Raw genomic sequence first — 19752 nt, 5'->3', positions numbered from 1 at the left:
TTTGATTTGCTGACATTGTGTAAAATAAAACAAATTACAAATCATTACATCATGTACCATTCACACATCAATAAAATGCCAAGTTGATAAGCTCACGTTTATCAAACCAGGCTGTGATTCAAAATGTCTGAACTGTTTCAATATAATCCAGTTAAACAAGGTCACAAAAGTAAATTGTTAAAGTGACTTTACAGGGAAAGTGAAAAATAGCATTATTTTTAGAACATGATGCATTTTGCAAAGGGAACAGTGGATTTTGAAGCAGTTTCCTGGGCCACAGGGTCAAACCTGCTGAACTTACTAATGAGAAATTAACCTGATGTTCCAGAGTGTGTTGGCTCAGATTTACCAAGTTTGAGGTTGGTTCAGAAATTAAATTGTTTGTTACCATGTACGCAACTTAAAGGCCTGTGATTGGATGGTGCAGTGTGTCAGGAGAGTGTCAGAGGTGTATATAGAGACAGAGACAGATACTAAGACAGATGCTAAGATATCTCTCCTTAGCTTCTCTCTCTCTCTCTCTCTCTCTCTCAGTCCTGAACCCTCTGTCTCTGGGTTAGGGTTAGGATGTCTTTGTGTTTAGGGTTTGGGTGTCTGTGTTTAGGGTTAGGGTGTCTTTGTGTTTAGGGTTAGGGTGTCTGTGTTTCGGGTTAGGGTGTCTTTGTGTTTAGGGTTGGGGTGTCTTTGTGTTTAGGGTTTGGGGTGTCTTTGTGTTTAGGGTTGGGGTGTCTTTGTGTTTAGGGTTAGGTTGTCTGTGTTTAGGGTTAGGGTGTCTTTGTGTTTATGATGACGACTTTTGAAGAGCAACAGTGTTTCCCAGGCTCAAATGTGTCTTGTGTCCGGACACAGTTCAGTGTGGGAACCCAGGTCGCCCTGTATGTGGTGTTTGTTTTCGGCATGCTGGTTACTGTTGTGGGGAACTCTGTTGTCATTGTGTCTATCGCTCATTTCAAGCAGCTGCAGAATCCCACCAACGTGTTGATTTTGTCTCTGGCGGCGGCCGACCTGCTGCTGGGCGTCACTGTGATGCCGTTCAGCGCGTTGCGGGCAGTTCGAGGCTGCTGGCTCTACGGGGACGCTTTCTGCCTGCTGCACTCCAGCTTCGACATGTTCCTCACCTCCGTCTCCATCTTCCACCTCATCTGCATCGCTGTGGACCGACACGAAGCGGTATGCAACCCTTTGCATTACTCCAGGAACATCACCATGTCGGTGGCTTGCCTCATGGTATTTGCCAGTTGGGCGTTGGCGGCTCTCTTCTCTTACGGACTGCTGTACTCAAAGGCCAATGTCGCCGGTTTAGAAGAATACCTGGCGTCAATCTACTGCCTGGGCAGCTGCAACCTGCTCTTCAACACCCTGTGGGGAACTCTGGACACTCTTATTGTCTTTTTCTTTCCTTGCACTGTAATGGTTGGCCTGTACACTAAAATATTTTTTGTGGCTAAAGAGCATGTAAGAAAGATTGAAGACATCAGCCAATGTATAAGTTCAAATGACAGAGGAAGAGGCGGACTGATTAAACGCTCTGAGCAGAAGGCAGCGAAGACTCTAGGTATTGTGGTCGGTGCTTTCATCTTTTGTTGGATGCCTTTTTTTCTGGATTCTATAATTGATGCCTACACCGGCTTCAGCACGCCTGCTGCCCTGTTTGAAGTATTTGTTTGGTTAGGTTACTTCAACTCAACCTTGAACCCAATTATTTATGCCTTGTTTTATCCTTGGTTCAGGAAATGTTTCCGTCTTATTGTCACTCTGAAAATATTCAACTGCCATTCTTCAACCATAAATTTATCTGTTAATTGACACAGTTATGCCAGGAGATCATACTCATTCCTATTTTCAAATGTGTTATTTTTAAAACAAGGTTCTATGTACTTGTATGAAGGATAGGTCTTTGTTGTTTTTCTCTAGTGTTTATCAACAATCTTTTCAAAAACATTTGTGTTTTGTCTAGCTGCAGATGAACTCAATGTTAGAGCTCATTTTCTGGAACATCATGCCTCATCTCAGTGCGTCTGCCCTTGATTACTTTTGTCTCTTTACTGATTGCTCTTTTCAAGCTACAGTATATTCTATGGTGAATTTTTTAATCGATGTACACATGACTCAGATGGCTGAAGTTATTTCAATGAAAAATAAGACGTAGCTTGAACGTCTACATTAGCATAAATACATGTTTTTCTTATGTTAAGAAAACTTGCATGGATTTTACAAACATTTTAGGGTGCAATGCAACTTGGTCAAACAAATGGTATCTGGACACAGATTTGCTGTGTCTGTACATTTTTCCATGTTCATCCTGCAGTCCTACTTAACACAGGACATATTAAAATGTCTTATTTATTTAAGCTGATGATATTATTAATTATATTGAGTCACCCGTAATGACTAGAAAACACTTTATAACCCGATCCTGATAATTGTGATTATATAATAATAATATAATTTCCCTTAATTACAATTACAAGTGACAGAATACATCAACAAATCAAAATCTTTTTGCATGGTATGTGTGGGTGGTTTGATGTAAAATGAACATTACATCATTGTTATGGCTTTTGTCATAAACTACAGCTGAAGCTTTTTTCTCAATAATAGAAGGATGGACCAACTTTAATACAATGAAGGCCACACTGCATCAGAAAACATTGCATCAAATACTCAGTACAAGCAAATAGGTTGATGTAATGCTCTACAGTGACAGACAGTGAGACAGTTTCATCTTGTTCACACGCTGTTACAAATAACAAACTTATGAATATTAACATTATTTAATTTTGCATAGAGAAAGTACAGCCAATCACCATAAAAAAGGCAATAGTGATAATGTCATATTTAGTGTCATCATTCTATTTTTTCTCAGTTTATCTGCATCAAAGCAATATTTACAATTACACTCTTCAGGAGTTCCATTAAGCTCAAGAGATATTTTGTCTTTCTGTTCTGCTGTTTGTCTTCCTCTGTCTTCAGTTGCAGCACAGAAAATAAGTACAGCATGCAACGGCAAATATATTCAAGCCTTAAAAATATTCCATCTATCACCAATGGAAAATTAATGCACTCATCTTGAAAAGCACAATACATAAGACTTTATTTATTTCTGTGTCCTTAACCAAGCACATTTTTAAATGACATCTACATAACTGTCTCAAGATTAGCAAATATAGATAAAGTAGTTGGGCGTCTCATGATAAGTGATACCATAATCTACAACTGCTGGTTTGGATGGTCGTGGTTCATGATGTTTTACTGTCATAAACAAATTGGATAAAATTGGAATCTATCATTCTATCCAGTTATCCTGTTGTACAGATATGACAAATGTGTCTGTAATCTTAACATTAGTAAGATTTCAAAACATTTTAAAAACCACATCACTACGAAACCAAATCCTTTAATTTTATCCCTGAAATGTCCTTAATTTCTCATTACATAAACATTAATTATCCATTAAAAATAACATAGCTTTAAAAAAGTAAGATTAGTATCATGGGTTTTTAATGGATTTATTCATGGGTTGATTCATGGAGACACTAGAAATTAAGGGATTATTCACGTCTTTTGTGCAGGTTTACAGGTTATTAATGAGTTATTTAGGGAAAGTTCCTGTCTCCCTTAATATATCATTAAGTTGGAAAGTAAGCATTCAAACATTTAAGGGGGGTTTAAGGAGGTTTTGATGGGGTCTCCTCCATTAATAATTCCCTTAACTAATTTTAAGGGGATTTTGCATGAATTATGGGGTGAATTAATGTAAATGAAGGGGTTATTTTAAGGGATTACCGGTTCAGACATGGAGTTGTTATGAACCACCCTCTGAATACCTCAGAATTCAACATTTGCCAAAGCACTTATATGTTGGTGTATCACTTCATCATATCTACTGTACGTCTCCAGATTACACCAGGAATCCCCTATGGCATGATGGGCTTTGCTGATCAACTCAGTTCAGAGGACTGGGTTCCCCGGCAAAAGCATCGGGTGATAATGCTGAATTCAGCAGACTAGAAGCTCGACTCAAGTCAGTCCATGTCATGGCAGCCGCCTGGCACCTCTCCGGCTCTCTCTCTCTCTCTCTGTCGGTGTGTGGTGGGCGTATAGGTTGGACCTGCATTCCGCACGTGGGGAGGTGTGTCCGTCAATCAAACTGATTACTTATTCCCTGCTGTGCCTGCAGTCTTTGTCAGATCGTAGTTTCTAGTGTGCTGTCTGCCAGCCACTAGACTGTTGGTTAGTTTTTAGGTTTATACGTTTTAATGAAGTTAATTAGTTAACTTAGGTTCGGGAGCAGGGCCACGCCTCAACCACACCTCTAATCACCTGCCTAATCTACTTATACCTGGTCAACCCATCCTGCCTCGTTTGTCTCAGATCTCTCGACAACAGACAGACCGTGCATCGCTCCTAAACGCTCGACAGCATTACTAAATCGAGTCAACTCACCATGGATCCCGAACTGCGGCTCAATCCACCCGATTCAGAGGACGATGATGACTTGTTCGGAGCCAGTTATCCTCCACCAGACATGCCACAGCAACCAGACCACAGCCAAGCGAGATCTCTCCGACTCCCAGCAGTTCTCCTTCAGCGAGGGCCGAAAACCATGGACGTAGCAGGCATGGTCATAGGAGCCGGCTCCAACCCTCTTCTCATCGGCAGCAGCCCCCCTCACGTAGGCCTACAGTCCTCGGCGATCCACCACGACGCACTCGCGGTGTGCCCTCATCTTCCACTCGGCAGTCTCCTCGTCCACAAACAGAGCCCGACATCAGAGAGTGGACCGTCGCCCGCCTCCAACGTTTCCTGAGAGGGAAAGGCATTCCCTTCCACCGCGGCGACAATAAAGCTACACTGTTTAAACTATATTCAGCCTCCATCAATACAGCAACAACAAACACCGTACCTCCCGCGCTTCCGGCTTCCTCGCCAGAGCCAACCACCGCCCGTGTCGTCAGGCGTGACGTCACAGAGCCTCCGCCGCCACAGCCGCAGCCTGCATCATCAGCCCCCCCTGGTGGGGGGCAGGTCGTATGTCCCCCTGTGCCTGCTCCCTCCGTTTCAGAGTTCTCTCAGCTGATCTCAGCTTTCTTTTCATCCCTGTCTTCGCAGGCTTCACAAAATCCCTGTGCACATACATCCTTTCATCCCATCATCCCTTCCTCTACCCTTCCTTCAGCCGCTCACAGCAACATGGCTTCCGCTCCCCCCTTTTCTTTCACAGCCAACACGGCAGCACGAGAGCCCCTTCCAGCAACTCAAGGGGCCCCGCCACAGGCTAATCAAGTCGCTTATTCCCAGCCTCCTCCTTCATTTCCAACTGGTCTGTCCTTTCCCCCCCCCCTCCCCTTCTCCATCCCCACCCCCTCCCTTCCCCAACACCCAAATGTTTTTTATCCCTGTGCCAATAATTACACTCTAGCCACAGCAGCTCCACCCACCCAGCCAGCTTCGTCAGTTTGTCGCCCTTCTCCCGTCTCTCCTGCATTACGCCAGCAGATACTCACCGGTAACTACGTAGATTTAGCCCAGCTCCTTCAGCCTTCCATTGTTGACACTAGCCAGCCCAGGGAAATGCAGACTAACTTCGGTTCAGTGCAGCTCCGCCACCCATTACCTTCAAGGTCAAAGGATTTAACTCCTGCAGAATTCGCCCTTGCACTTTCACTTTACCGCGACATTATCTGCTCAGCCTTTCCCGGACGGAGATCCGAGCTAGATGATTATCTATCTATCGTGCTTGACATGGCCTTACGTTTCGGAGGGACCGGTTTTTACAGCTACCACGTTCACTTTGCTAACCAGGCAGCTGGCCGGATACAGCAATTTAATCAGGGAACATACTGGGGCGCCCTCGACTCCGAGCTTTACTGCCGCATCTTCGCAGCCCGCACGTCCCTCTCCTGCGAGTTATGCGGAGCCCCTTCCCACCCCGCCACAGCATGCACAGTCAGTGCTCCACCACCTCGCTCATGTCCCTCTTCCTCGCGCAACGCCCCAGTCTTCAACCGCCTATCACAAGCCGCACCCCCACCTCCCATCATCCCCAGGCCCACGGACATACGTCCTTCAGTCAATGTCCCCGTGCCGAAGGGAGTCGACAAACGGGGAAGGCCAATCCTCTACCAGGGAGGCAGGATGGTGTGCAACAACTTCAACCACCTGGGCTGCACTCTTTCCAACTGCCGCCTCCTGCACATCTGCTCCTTCTGCGGAGGCGCTCACGCCAGGAGTACCTGCCCCCACAATCCAACCACACCTGCAGACTGACTAGCACGGCATCTCGGCACACCCATTAAGGTACATGTCCTTGCCACTGCTCTACAAAACCATCCAGATAGACAGTTCGTTCACTTTCTCATCAATGGCTTCACACATGGTTTCCATCCAGGTATAGAAGTACTTCCCGATACTTCCCACGTCTCTCACAACCTTCAGTCCGCTCTTGCGGAACCTCACACTGTCGACACCCTATTGGCCAAGGAAGTCAAGGAAGGATTCATGATAGGCCCATTCGACAATCCTCCTTTTCCGGTATTCCGCATCAGCCCAATAGGCGTCGCCACTTGGAAATACTCCGGAAAAAAGAGGTTGATAATAGACCTGTCTTCCCCGCATGGCTCACACATTCCGAGCATCAACAGTGTCATTCCTAGTCCCGATTTCTCTATGCAATATGCAACCATCGACCATGCCATCAACCTCATCCGTCTGGCAGGACGCGGAGCTTGGCTTTCTAAAGCAGACATCACCAGCGCATTCAAAGTCTTGCCAATCCATCCAGTCCTAGGATCTTCGACTCTCTTTCAGAAGCCCTGTGCTGGATCCTGACTAACAACCACAGATTCCCTTACATACTCCATCTTCTCGACGATTTCCTCGTTGTCACTCCACCAGCCTCACCTCCTCACCTCGGGCTCACTACTCTCACAAAAGTTTTCTCAGAACTTGGTGTCCCTCTTTCTGAGGAGAAAACCTCAGGGCCGAGCACATCCATCGAGTTCTTAGGCATCACCCTGGACTCAATTTCCTTCCAGGCATCTCTGCCCTCAGAGAAAATACAGCGCATCACTCTGCTCCTGTCGAACTATCTCCTGGCAGACAGATGCACCAAACGCCAGCTACTAGCCCTCCTTGGCCATCTCAATTATGCCATTTGCATAATTCCACAAGCAAAATCCTTTCTGTCCAACCTTCTGACTAAAGCTGCAGCCGTCCCCTCTCTCCACGATAGAGTCGATCTGGACGATGCCTGCAAAATGGAAATGCGTATGTGGCAACATTTCCTGTCTTCTTGGAATGGCATTTCCTTCTTCTACGACGACTTCATCACCCAGCCCGAGGACATCCAACTTTACACGGACGCAGCTCCCTCCATAGGTTTCGGTGGCTACTATGGAGGGAGATGGTTCGCTTCTGCTTGGCCCTCAGAGTTCAAATCTCTCGACTCCGAGTCCCGCTCTCCTTCATCCACGCTTCACGAGCTATACCCCATTGTCATAGCTGCCATTCTTTGGGGCCATGAATGGTCTAGGAAGTCCATACTCATCCACTCCGATAACACCGCAGTCGTAGAGATCCTAAACAAAGGTCGATCCCGTTCTCCAGCCATCATGCAGTTCCTGCGCAGACTCACGTTAATCTCGGCTCAACACCAGTTCATCCTCCGGGCAGCCCACATTCCTGGTCACCACAACAGCATCGCTGATTCATTGTCTCGTTTCTCATTCCAGAAATTCAGACACTTGGCCCCCGAATCGGATTTTCATCCCATACCAATCCCACCGTTTTCAGCCACAACATTCAACTAGCTCCACAGCTGGGAAACCTCTCCAACGCTTCACAAGAAGCTATCCTCAACAGCCTCGCCCCAAGCACTCTCTCAGCCTACCTAACTGGCTGGAATTGTTTCAAGGCATACCACGCCACCTACCAGCTGTCATTTCCCTCTCTGGACGTCATGTCTATCTGCAATTTTATCACCCATGCTCATTCTGTCCAAAAAATCCGGTCCTCCACCATCCAGACCTACTTAGCAGGAATCAACTTCTTCTTCAAACTAGTCACTGGCCTCCATTGTCCTCCTACCTCCCATTCCCATGTTACCATGTTAATCAAAGGCTTGCACAAACCAGACGCTTGCCACTCACTTCTGACCTTCTCAGCCTCTGCATCCGTTCTCTACGTTCAGGCTACATATCCCCTATGGTCGACTTGACCCTAGAATCCATGTTCCTGCTGGCTTTTTTCGGCTTCCTGAGGTGCTCCGAATTTGCCCCGACTTCATCTGCCTATAATCCTTCTCGTCATCCCAGTCTATCTGACATAACCATCCACACTTCCGACTCTCTCATATTCACGCTCCGAAGGAGTAAAACAGATCAGCTGGGAATTTTTTTCCCTATCTACATTTTCCGCCTCGACTCCTATCTCAGCCCATACGAGCCACTGGCCAAATACAGAAAAACAGCAAAAAATACAGCAAAAATCAGCTCTAGGTATGCCACCAAGGCATCACCTCAACACCCGCTCTTTCTCGCCGAGACAGGAAAAATGGCCACTCGATTCTGGTTCCAGAAGCATTTACACAGAGTCCTCCACATTTCAGGCATATCTTCAGAACACTATTCGAGCCATTCCTTCCGCGCAGCATCCACAGCAGCCAGACTGGGCATCTCGGATCAAACCATCCAGGTCCTTGGCCGCTGGTTATCTCAGGCATATCGCTCCTATATCCGCAACAATCTTAACGATCTCCGTCAAGCTCACACTCAACTCAGCTCAATCTAGATCTGACTCTTTTGGGGGCCTGTTATCAGCTCGGGTGGGAACTTGCCTGAGATGGAACCCCCACACTGAGTCTCCCTCCGCCCGGTCTCCAGTACATCCTCCCAGACCAGCCTAACACACGACATCCTCCTTCCACCTTCACCCCTCCCCTTACATCCATCCACTTGTCCTCAACATCCAATACCTCTGAATTTCCATTAAACCTTTAAATGACATATTGTTGTGGCGTGGTCCCTGCTAGTGAAAGCCAAGTTAACTCTAGAAGTTCTAGTCATAGTTTAGATTGTGTTGTGTGCCTGCTGTTCGATTCTGATTCCTCGTCTCCTTGTCACAGACTGCCTCCACTGCCACTCTGCCTGGTCCACGCCAGTCACAGGACCTACAGCCTGACCCAAGCCTAGGGACACCACTGCGCACTCAGCCTCAGCTGCCACTCCGCCTGGTCCATGCCGAGCCACCGCTCCTACAGTCCAAGCCGGGGGATGCCGCTGCTCTCAGCTGCCACTCTACTTGGCCCACGCCAGCCACAGCTCCAGTGCCCAACCTAACCTGACTCTTGCCCCGAACAGTCTGTCTAAATACACTGCTTGAAAACTAAGCTCCTGTCTGCGTGTCTGTCTTTGGGTTCCCCTGAAATCGTGTCAGTACGATCTGACCAGAATGAACCCAGCAGACGCCGATTCGATCCACCAAGCCATCTCAAACCAGGGAGCGTTAATTGGGCAACATGATCAAGCGCTACGAGATGTCATTGAAGGTTTACGTGATTTATCTGCTAATGTCGCCAGTCTGCGGAGCGAGCTACACACATCTGTCGTTCAGGGCCAGTCCCCCGATGATTTAGCTGCGCCAGTTTCCAATGCTGACTTACCTCCTGCTCAGACGTTTCCTCATCGTGAGCCCCATGTTCCTCCTGCAGTGTTCCTTGGTGTTCGATCAACAACCTCTGTCCTATCCTTCTGACCGTGGCCGTATCGCTTTCCTCTTGGGATGACTAAAGGGAAAGGCGTTGGAGTGGGCGCGTCCGGTGTGGGAAGAACAGTCACCCATATGCTTCTCTTACGGAGCTTTCACTCAGGAGATGAGGAAGGTTTTTGATCATCCGGTTAAGGGCAGGGAGGCTTCGAAACGACTGCTGTCACTCCGTCAGGGTTCCCGAAGTGTAGCGGAGTTTGCTATTGAGTTTAGAACTCTCCCTGCGGAGAGCGGCTGGAATGAGGCATCACTCCAGGAAGTTTTCCAGTATGGCCTAGGTGAATCCATAAAGGATGAGCTAGTTTCACGGGAGGAGCCTGACAGTCCTGACGCGCTGATTTCTCTTGCCGTTCGCATTGACAACCGTCTCCGAGAACACCGGAGGGAGAGGAGCGGCCATATCCCGTTTTCTTCTCGCCGTTTGCCACCTCGTGCTTCCGTTTTCACCCGAGGCCCGTCAACCCTCGAAAACGTCCGAGAGCTGCCAAGGAGAGAGCCGACTGCCCAGCCGGAGCCGATGCAACTCAGGAGGGCCCGTGTCTCTCCTCCGGAGAGACAACACCGGTTGCGCAATAACTGCTGCTTCTATTATGGTAAACCAGGCCACTTCATTGACTCCTGCTCCCTGAGGCCGCTAAAAGATCAGGCCCTTCAGTAACTGGGAGGAGATTAATAAAATCAGAGATTGATCAAACTAGGTGTCATTCCTCCCGTCAAAGAACCCTGCTTCAAGCCTCCTTGGTGTGGAAAGGTAAATCCAACTCTTTTCCTGCTCTTGTTGACTCTGGAGCTGATGAAAGTTTTATTGATTTCTCTGTAGCTGAGCAGCTTAACATTCCCTTAACTGAATTAAAGGTTCCACCTGAAGCCAACACCCTTAACGGGCAATTGTTAGCTCGTGTCTCTAAGAAGACTGTGCCTGTGACCCTCCACCTGTCTGGTAATCATCAAGAGGAGATCAGTTTCTTCGTCATCAGCTCCCCTAATGTCCCCCTGGTTCTTGGTCATCCCTGGCTTGTGATTCACAACCCCAACATTGACTTCAGGTACTATCTGCAGTTGGAGTTCCTTTTGTCATTCACACTTAAACACTTGTCTTAAATCTGCCTTGGTCCCTGCCTCTCCCTGTCAGTCCTCCCCAGGTGCTGTGCCTGACCTATCTGCTGTACCTCCAGAGTATCACAACCTCAGGTCTTCAGCAAGCAGCGTGCCCTCTCACTCCCTCCTCACCGGCCTTACGACTGCACCATCGAGCTGCGGCCTGGAGCCCCACTGCCTGGAAGCCGCCTCTACAACCTCTCCCATCCTGAACGTGAGGCTATGGAGGCCTACATCCAGGAGTCACTGGCTGCTGGTATAATTCGTTCCTCTTTATCACCTCTGGGGGCAGGCTTCTTCTTTGTGGATAAGAAGGACCATTCATTGAGGCCTTGTATTGATTTCCGTGGATTAAATGACATAACCATAAAGAACCGCTATCCCCTTCCACTAATCAATTCAGCTTTCGAACCTCTCCATGGAGCCACCATCTTCACCAAGCTGGATTTATGCAACGCCTACCACCTCATGCGCATCCGGGAAGGGGATGAATGGAAGACTGCGTTCAACACCCCCCTTGACCACTTTGAGTACCAGGTCATGCCTTTTGGGCTCACTAACGCCCCTGCAGTGTTCCAAGCCATGGTCAACGACATCTTGAGGGACATGCTCAACCGTTTCGTCTTTGTATACCCTGACGACATCCTCATCTTCTCCAGGTCTCTTCCCGATCATGTGCAGCATGTCCGTCAAGTCCTGCAGAGGCTCCTGGAGAATAAGCTGTTCGTCAAGGCAGAGAAGTGCGAGTTCCATGTTCCAACCACCACCTTCCTGGGCTTCATCATCTCTGAGGGACAGATGCTCATGGACCCGGCCAAGGTGAGAGCTGTATCCGAGTGGCCACAGCCAACCAGCCGTAAACAGCTACAGCGTTTTTGGGGATTTGCTAATTTCTACAGGCGCTTCATCAAGAATTACAGTCGCGTTGCTGCCCCTCTGACGGCCCTCACCTCCACCTCTGTTGAGTTTCATTGGACCCCTGAGGCGGGTGCAGCCTTCCAGGACCTGAAGACACACTTTACTTCAGCCCCCATCCTGATCCAGCCAGACCCTTCCCGGCAGTTCATTGTGGAGGTAGACGCGTCCGACATTGGGGTTGAGGCTGCCCTGTCTCAGCGTTCAGCCACAGACCAGAGGCTTCACCCTTGTGCCTTTCTCTCCCACCAGCTTTCTCCGGCGGAGAGAAACTATGATGTGGGGAACCGTGAGCTGCTGGCGGTTAAGTTGGCGTTGGAGGAATGGAGACACTGGCTGGAGGGCGCTGAGCACCCGTTCGTGGTTTGGACTGATCACAAAAACCTGTCCTACATCCAAGCTGCCAAGCGTCTGAACTCTCGCCAGGCCAGGTGGGCGCTGTTCTTTGGACGCTTTCATTTCACCTTGACTTACCGTCCCGGGTCCAAGAACATCAAGCCCGACGCCTTGTCTCCCCAGCATGCTGCTGATGAGAGTAAGGCGCCTGTGGAGACCATCCTGCCCACCTTCTGTGTCATCGCCTCGGTTACCTGGGAGATTGAGTCTGCCCGGGCGCTTGTTTGTCCCTGACTCTGTGCGGTCCCGAGTGCTCCAATGGTCTCATGCCTCCCGTCTCAGCTGTCATCCCGGCGTGAGTTGCACTCTGGAGGTCCTCCGCCGTCACTTCTGGTGGCCTACCTTGGGGAAGGACACTCGTGGCTTCATTGCTGCCTGTTCTGTTTGTGCCCGGAATAAGACAGGCAGGGGACGAAGGGGACAAAGTCCCCTTCGTCCCCTGCCTGTTCCTCAACGCCCATGGTCTCACATCGCAGTAGATTTCGTCACCGGATTTCCACCTTCAGAGGGTAACTCAGTCATACTTACCATCATTGACCGTTTCTCAAAGGCTGCTCATTTCATTGCACTCTCCAAGCTTCCCACTGCCAGAGAAACCGCAGATCTGTTGGTCCAACATGTGCTCCGTCTCCATGGCATTCCCGCTGACATTGTCTCTGACCATGGACCTCAATTCATCTCCCAGGTATGGAAGGCATTTTGTACTGCGCTGGGCGCTACTGCTAGTCTGTCCTCTGGCTTTCACCCTCAGACCAATGGCCAAGTAGAGCGGCTGAACCAGGAGTTGGAGACCACCCTTCGTTGCCTTGCCTCTTCCAACCACTCTACCTGGGCGTCGCAGCTTCCGTGGGCGGAATATGCTCATAACTCCTTGACTAGCTCCGCCACAGGTATGTCTCCCTTCCAGTGCTCTCTGGGTTACCAACCTCCATTATTCCCAGCCCAGGAGGAAGAGATCGCAGTCCCGTCAGTGCAGGCCCACATCCGTCGCTGCCGTCGTACCTGAAGAACTGCTCGCTCAGTTTTGCTGCAAGCCTCCCAGCGTTATCAAAGGCAAGCCAACCGCCATCGGACCCCAGCCCCGGAATACCAGCCTGGTCAAAAGGTATGGCTGTCTACCTCTGATTTGCCCTTAAGGACTGAATCTCGTAAACTCTCCCCCAGGTACATTGGTCCCTTCAAAGTTGAGAAAGTCCTTAATCCCGCTGTGGTCCGCTTAAAACTGCCCCGGACCCTCCGGGTTCATCCTGCTTTTCATGTTTCTCGGATTAAGCCTGTCACTACCAGTGTCCTGTCCCCCCCTGTCCTGCCCCCTCCTCCTCCTCGGCTAGTGGATGACCATCCGGCTTACACCGTCCACCGGCTCCTAGATGTCCGCCGCCGTGGATTGCAGTACCTGGTGGACTGGGAGGGGTACGGCCCGGAGGAACGATGCTGGGTTCCCAAACGCCACATCCTTGACCCGACTGTCGTCCGGGACTTCCATCGGCAGCACCCGGATCGGCCTGGTGGGGCACCTGGAGGTGCCCATTGAGGGGGGGGTACTGTCATGGCAGCCGTCTGGCACCTCTCCTTCTCTCTCTCTCTCTCTCTGTGTCGGTGGGTGGTGGGTGTATAGGTTGGACCTGCATTCCGCACGTGGGGAGGTGTGTCCGTCAATCAAGCTGACTACTTACTCCCTGCTGTGCCTGCAGTCTTTGTCAGATTGTAGTTTCTAGTGTGCTGTCTGCCAGCCGCTAGACTGTTGGTTAGTGACCCGTCTTATGAACGTTTATACATTTTAAGCCAAGTTAACTCTAGAAGTTCTAGTCATAGTTTAGATTGTGTTGTATGCCTGCTGTCCGATTCTGATTCCTCGTCTCCTTGTCACAGACTGCCTCCACTGCCACTCTGCCTGGTCCACGCCAGTCACAGCACCTACAGCCTGACCCAAGCCTGGGGACATCGCTGCGCACTCAGCCTCAGCTGCCACTCCGCCTGGTCCACGCCGAGCCACAGCTCCTACAGTTCAAGCCGGGAGACACCGCTGCTCACTCCGCCTCAGCTGCCACTCCGCTCGGTCCATGCCGAGCCACCGCTCCTACAGTCCAAGCTGGGGGACGCCGCTGCTCACCCTGCCTCAGCTGCCACTCTACTTGGCCCACGCCAGCCACAGCTCCAGTGCCCGACCTAACCTGACTCTTGCCCCGAACAGTCTGTCTAAATACACTGCTTGAAAACTAAGCTCCTGTCTGCGTGTCTGTCTTTGGGTTCCCCTGAATTCGTGTCAGTCCGTCTCTAAACGCTTTGTATTGTCAGACAGTCGACCTCCAGCTAGGATTCTTGGGTCTAAGAGGACTAAGAAGCAGTATGAAGCCAATTATATTATTGTTTTCAATGCTATGGTAACACATTTGCAATTCAGTCCATAGAGTACAATTTCATTTCATGAGTTAAATGGTTATATTTGTTGTATTTTGAAGGTATCAGATCTGCTCATGATTAAAACTAGAATTACCACATTTGTCAATGTCTGACTCAAAGAAATGCTTTTAGACCATATATATTTGGAAGCTGTGGAAGTGTCAGAGTTGTGTTTGTAACTAGACGTAGTTTTCAAACTGGGTCCTTGGAGGCAGAAGTTAAAGTTTCAGGCATGCTGGTTACTGTTGTCACGTTCAACCAAAACACAAAGAAACGGGGAGCATTCAACAAACACAGAAGTCCAGTAGACACAAAGTAGATTAGTTCACACAACCAAATCTGTCAAGGAATTTTTTAAACCAGCTTCTTCTAACTGTACTGTACTACTATACTATGGTATATTACTATACGACTATACTATGGTATACTACTATACTAATACACTAATATACTAATACACTAAAATACTAATATACTACTATACTATGATATACTAATTTACTAAAATATTATGGTATACTAATATATTACTATACTACTATACTATGGTATACTAATTTACTAAAATATTATGGTATACTAATATATTACTATACTACTATGCTATGGTATACTACTACACTACTATTATCTCTGTTTTCATCATTTTGCCACAAAAAAGGTTAACAATTAATTACATCTGTATTGTCCTGAAAGGCAAATTTGATTTGCAGACATTGTGTAAAATAAAACAAATTACAAATCATCACATCATGTACCATTCACACATCAATAAAATGCCAAGTTGATAAGCTCACGTTTATCTTTACAGGGAAAGTGAAAAATAGCATTATTTTTAGAACATGATGCATTTGCAGGGAACAGTGGATTTTGAAGCAGTTTCCTGGGCCACAGGGTCAAACCTGCTGAACTGAGAAACTGAGAACTGAGAAATGAACCTGATGTTCCAGAGTGTGTTGGCTCAGATTTACCAAGTTTGAGGTTGGTTCAGAAATGAAATTGTGTGTTAGACTGTTACCATGTACGCAGCTTAAAGGCCTGTGATTGGACGGTGCAGTGTGTCAGGAGAGTGTCAGAGGTGTATATAGAGACAGAGACAGATACTAAGACAGATGCTAAGATATCTCTCCTTAGCTTCTCTCTCTCTCTCTCTCAGTCCTGAACCCTCTGTCTCTGGGTTAGGGTTAGGATGTCTTTGTGTTTAGGGTTTGGGTGTCTTTGTGTTTAGGGTTAGGTTGTCTGTGTTTAGGATTGGGGTGTCTTTGTGTTTAGGGTTAGGTTGTCTGTGTTTAGGGTTCAGGTGTCTTTGTGTTTAGGGTTCAGGTGTCTTTGTGTTTATGATGACGACTTTTGAAGAGCAACAGTGTTTCCCAGGCTCAAATGTGTCTTGTGTCCGGACACAGTTCAGTGTGGGAACCCAGGTCGCCCTGTATGTGGTGTTTGTTTTCGGCATGCTGGTTACTGTTGTGGGGAACTCTGTTGTCATTGTGTCTATCGCTCATTTCAAGCAGCTGCAGAATCCCACCAACGTGTTGATTTTGTCTCTGGCGGCGGCCGACCTGCTGCTGGGCGTCACTGTGATGCCGTTCAGCGCACTGCGGGCAGTTCGAGGCTGCTGGCTCTACGGAGACGCTTTCTGCCTGCTGCACTCCAGCTTCGACATGTTCCTCACCTCCGTCTCCATCTTCCACCTCATCTGCATCGCTGTGGACCGACACGAAGCGGTATGCAACCCTCTGCATTACTCCAGGAACATCACCATGTCGTTGGCTTGCCTCATGGTATTTGCCAGTTGGGTGTTGGCGGCTCTCTACTCTTACGGACTGCTGTACTCAAAGGCCAATGTCGCCGGTTTAGAAGAATACCTGGCGTCAGTCTACTGCCTGGGCAGCTGCAACCTGCTCTTCAACACCCTGTGGGGAACTCTGGACACTCTTATTGTCTTTTTCTTTCCTTGCACTGTAATGGTTGGCCTGTACACTAAAATATTTTTTGTGGCTAAAGAGCATGTAAGAAAGATTGAAGACATCAGCCAATGTATAAGTTCAAATGACAGAGGAAGAGGCGGACTGATTAAACGCTCTGAGCAGAAGGCAGCGAAGACTCTAGGTATTGTGGTCGGTGCTTTCATCTTTTGTTGGATGCCTTTTTTTCTGGATTCTATAATTGATGCCTACACCGGCTTCAGCACGCCTGCTGCCCTGTTTGAAGTATTTGTTTGGTTAGGTTACTTCAACTCAACCTTGAACCCAATTATTTATGCCTTGTTTTATCCTTGGTTCAGGAAATATTTCCGTCTTATTGTCACTCTGAAAATATTCAACTGCCATTCTTCAACCATAAATGTATGTTAATTGACACAGTTATGCCAGGAGATCATACTCATTCCTATTTTCAAATGTGTTATTTTTAAAACGAGGTTCTATGTACTTGTATGAAGGATAGGTCTTTGTTGTTTTTCTCTAGTGTTTATCAACAATCTTTTCAAAAACATTTGTGTTTTGTCTAGCTGCAGATGAACTCAATGTTAGAGCTCATTTTCTGGAACATCATGCCTCATCTCAGTGCGTCTGCCCTTGATTACTTTTGTCTCTTTACTGATTGCTCTTTTCAAGCTACAGTATATTCTATGGTGAATTTTTTAATCGATGTACACATGACTCAGATGGCTGAAGTTATTTCAATGAAAAATAAGACGTAGCTTGAACGTCTACATTAGCATAAATACATGTTTTTCTTATGTTAAGAAAACTTGCATGGATTTTACAAACATTTTAGGGTGCAATGCAACTTGGTCAAACAAATGGTATCTGGACACAGATTTGCTGTGTCTGTACATTTTTCCATGTTCATCCTGCAGTCCTACTTAACACAGGACATATTAAAATGTCTTATTTATTTAAGCTGATGATATTATTAATTATATTGAGTCACCCGTAATGACTAGAAAACATTTTATAACCCGATCCTGGTAATTGTGATTATATAATAATAATATAATTTCCCTTAATTACAATTACAAGTGACAGAATACATCAACAAATCTAAATCTTTTTGCATGGTATGTGTGGGTGTTTTGTTCACACGCTGTTACAAATAACAAACTTATGAATATTAACATTATTTAATTTTGCATAGACAAAGTACAGGCAATCACCATAAAAAAGGCAATAGTGATAATGTCATCTTTAGTGTCATCATTCTATTTTTTTTTCTCAGTTTATCTATATCAAAGCAATATTTACAATTACACTCTTCAGTAGTTCCATTAAGCTCAAGAGATATTTTGTCTTTCTGTTCTGCTGTTTGTCTTCCTCTGTCTTCAGTTGCAGCACAGAAAATAAGTACAGCATGCAACGGCAAATATATTCAAGCCTTAAAAATATTCCATCTATCACCAATGGAAAATGAATGCACTCATCTTGAAAAGCACAATACATAAGACTTTATTTATTTCTGTGTCCTTTAATTGGATAAAATTGGAATCTATCATTCTATCCAGTTATCCTGTTGTACAGATATGACAAATGTGTCTGTAATCTTAACATTAGTAAGATTTCAAAACATTTTAAAAACCACATCACTACGAAACCAAACCCCTTAATTTTATCCCTGAAATGTCCTTAATTTTTCATTACGTAAAAAATTAATTATCCATTAAAAATAGCATAGCTTTAAAAAAGTAAGGTTAGTATCATGGGTTTTTAATGGATTTATTCATGGGTTGATTCATGGAGACACTAGAAATTAAGGGATTCTTCACGTCTTTTGTGCAGGTTTACAGGTTATTAATGAGTTATTAAGGGAAAGTTCCTGTCTCCCTGAATATATCATTAAGTTAGAAAGTAAGCATTCAAACATTAAGGGGAGTTTAAGGAGGTTTTGATGGGGTCTCCTCCATTAATAATTCCCTTAACTAATTTTAAGGGGATTTTGCATGAATTATGGGGTGAATTAATGTAAATGAAGGGGTTATTTTAAGGGATTACCGGTTCAGACATGGAGTTGTTATGAACCACCCTCTGAATACCTCAGAATTCAACATTTGTCAAAGCACTTATACATTGGTGTATCACTTCATCACATCTACTGTACGTCTCCAGATTACACCAGGAATTCCCTATGGCATGATGGGCTTTGCTGATCAACTCAGTTCAGAGGACTGGGTTCCCCGGCAAAAGCATTTTTTTCATCTCAAGTCTCATTCTGTAAACTACTAACGTTAATCGTAGCCGAATATTTTTCTTTTATATTTCATCTCGGGTGATAATGCTGAATTCATCAGGTGAGAAGCTCATATCGTCAGACAGTCGACCTCCAGCTGGGATTCTTGGGTCTAAGAGGACTAAGAAACAGTATGAAGTCAATTATGCATTGTTTTCAATGCTATATAGAGGACAATTTCATTTCATGAGTCGTTAAATGGTTATATTTGTTTCTTAGTTATATTGTAAAGTATTTTGAAGGTATCAGATCTGCAAATGATTAAAACTAGAATTACCACATTTGTCAATGTCTGACTCAAAGAAATGCTTTATACATATTTGGAAGCTGTGGAAGTGTCAGAGTTGTGTTTGTAACTAGACGTAGTTTTCAAACTGGGTTCTTTTTTAAACCAGCTTCTTCTAACAAACAATAAACAGCAAACAGCACAAACGTTTCGGCTCAAGCCTTGATCAGTGTGTAATACCAGTTTGTTGGATCTGGCGAGATCTAATGAGTGCTAATTTACAAATCACCATCAGCTGTGTCAGTTGCTGCTCTTGGTGAAATCGGTGTCTGAGGTTACCAGAATAAAAGTCCCCCAAAAGGCCCATAAATAAAATCTAGCCCTCTTCATATGAGCATCATCATCTAATATATATATATATATAGAAACTAGGAGTGTAACGGTTCAGAAAACCCACGGTTTGGTTCATATCACGGTTTTGGGGTCTCAGTTTCGGTCCGGTTCGGTATATATATCTGGTGCACTGGGGAGGGGAAATACAATTGCAATTCCAATTTACACAATTTATTTATTTAAAAGTTTGCCTGAATTAAAACTTTTTTCACTGAAAATTAAAGTCCAGTATAACAAAATCAACAGACTAAGGGTTAGGGTTAGGGTTAGGGTTAGTCAAAAGTAAATACTCCTCTTTGTTATTATAAAATATCCCTGCATCGTAGGTTAGT

The 19752-nt window shown here is 46.3% G+C and overlaps 2 protein-coding genes and 1 pseudogene across 2 annotated transcripts; all 3 read left to right on the top strand.

Annotated features, from left to right (window-relative positions):
• The first annotated feature begins 786 nt into the window (after window positions 1-786).
• Window positions 787-1806, top strand: LOC144542568 (trace amine-associated receptor 13c-like). Its single transcript, XM_078289613.1, has one exon. The coding sequence runs from the start codon at window positions 787-789 to the stop codon at window positions 1804-1806; it is 1020 nt and encodes a 339-aa protein (XP_078145739.1).
• Window positions 1807-5745: 3939 nt separating this feature from the next.
• On the top strand, window positions 5746-7811 carry LOC144542567 (uncharacterized; annotated as a pseudogene).
• Window positions 7812-15917: 8106 nt separating this feature from the next.
• LOC139931479 (trace amine-associated receptor 13c-like) lies at window positions 15918-16931 on the top strand. Its single transcript, XM_071925030.2, has one exon. The coding sequence runs from the start codon at window positions 15918-15920 to the stop codon at window positions 16929-16931; it is 1014 nt and encodes a 337-aa protein (XP_071781131.1).
• The last annotated feature ends 2821 nt before the right edge of the window (window positions 16932-19752 follow it).

The sequence above is a fragment of the Centroberyx gerrardi genome, chromosome 17 (genome assembly GCF_048128805.1).
Source record: "Centroberyx gerrardi isolate f3 chromosome 17, fCenGer3.hap1.cur.20231027, whole genome shotgun sequence".
Lineage (NCBI taxonomy): Eukaryota > Metazoa > Chordata > Actinopteri > Beryciformes > Berycidae > Centroberyx > Centroberyx gerrardi.
This window is presented reverse-complemented; position numbering and strand designations above follow the sequence as displayed.

Excerpts from the sequence above, each read along its gene's own strand:
- LOC144542568 (XM_078289613.1), top strand. The coding sequence starts at position 787 with ATGACGACTTTTGAAGAGCAACAGTGTTTCCCAGGCTCAAATGTGTCT.
- LOC139931479 (XM_071925030.2), top strand. The coding sequence starts at position 15,918 with ATGACGACTTTTGAAGAGCAACAGTGTTTCCCAGGCTCAAATGTGTCT.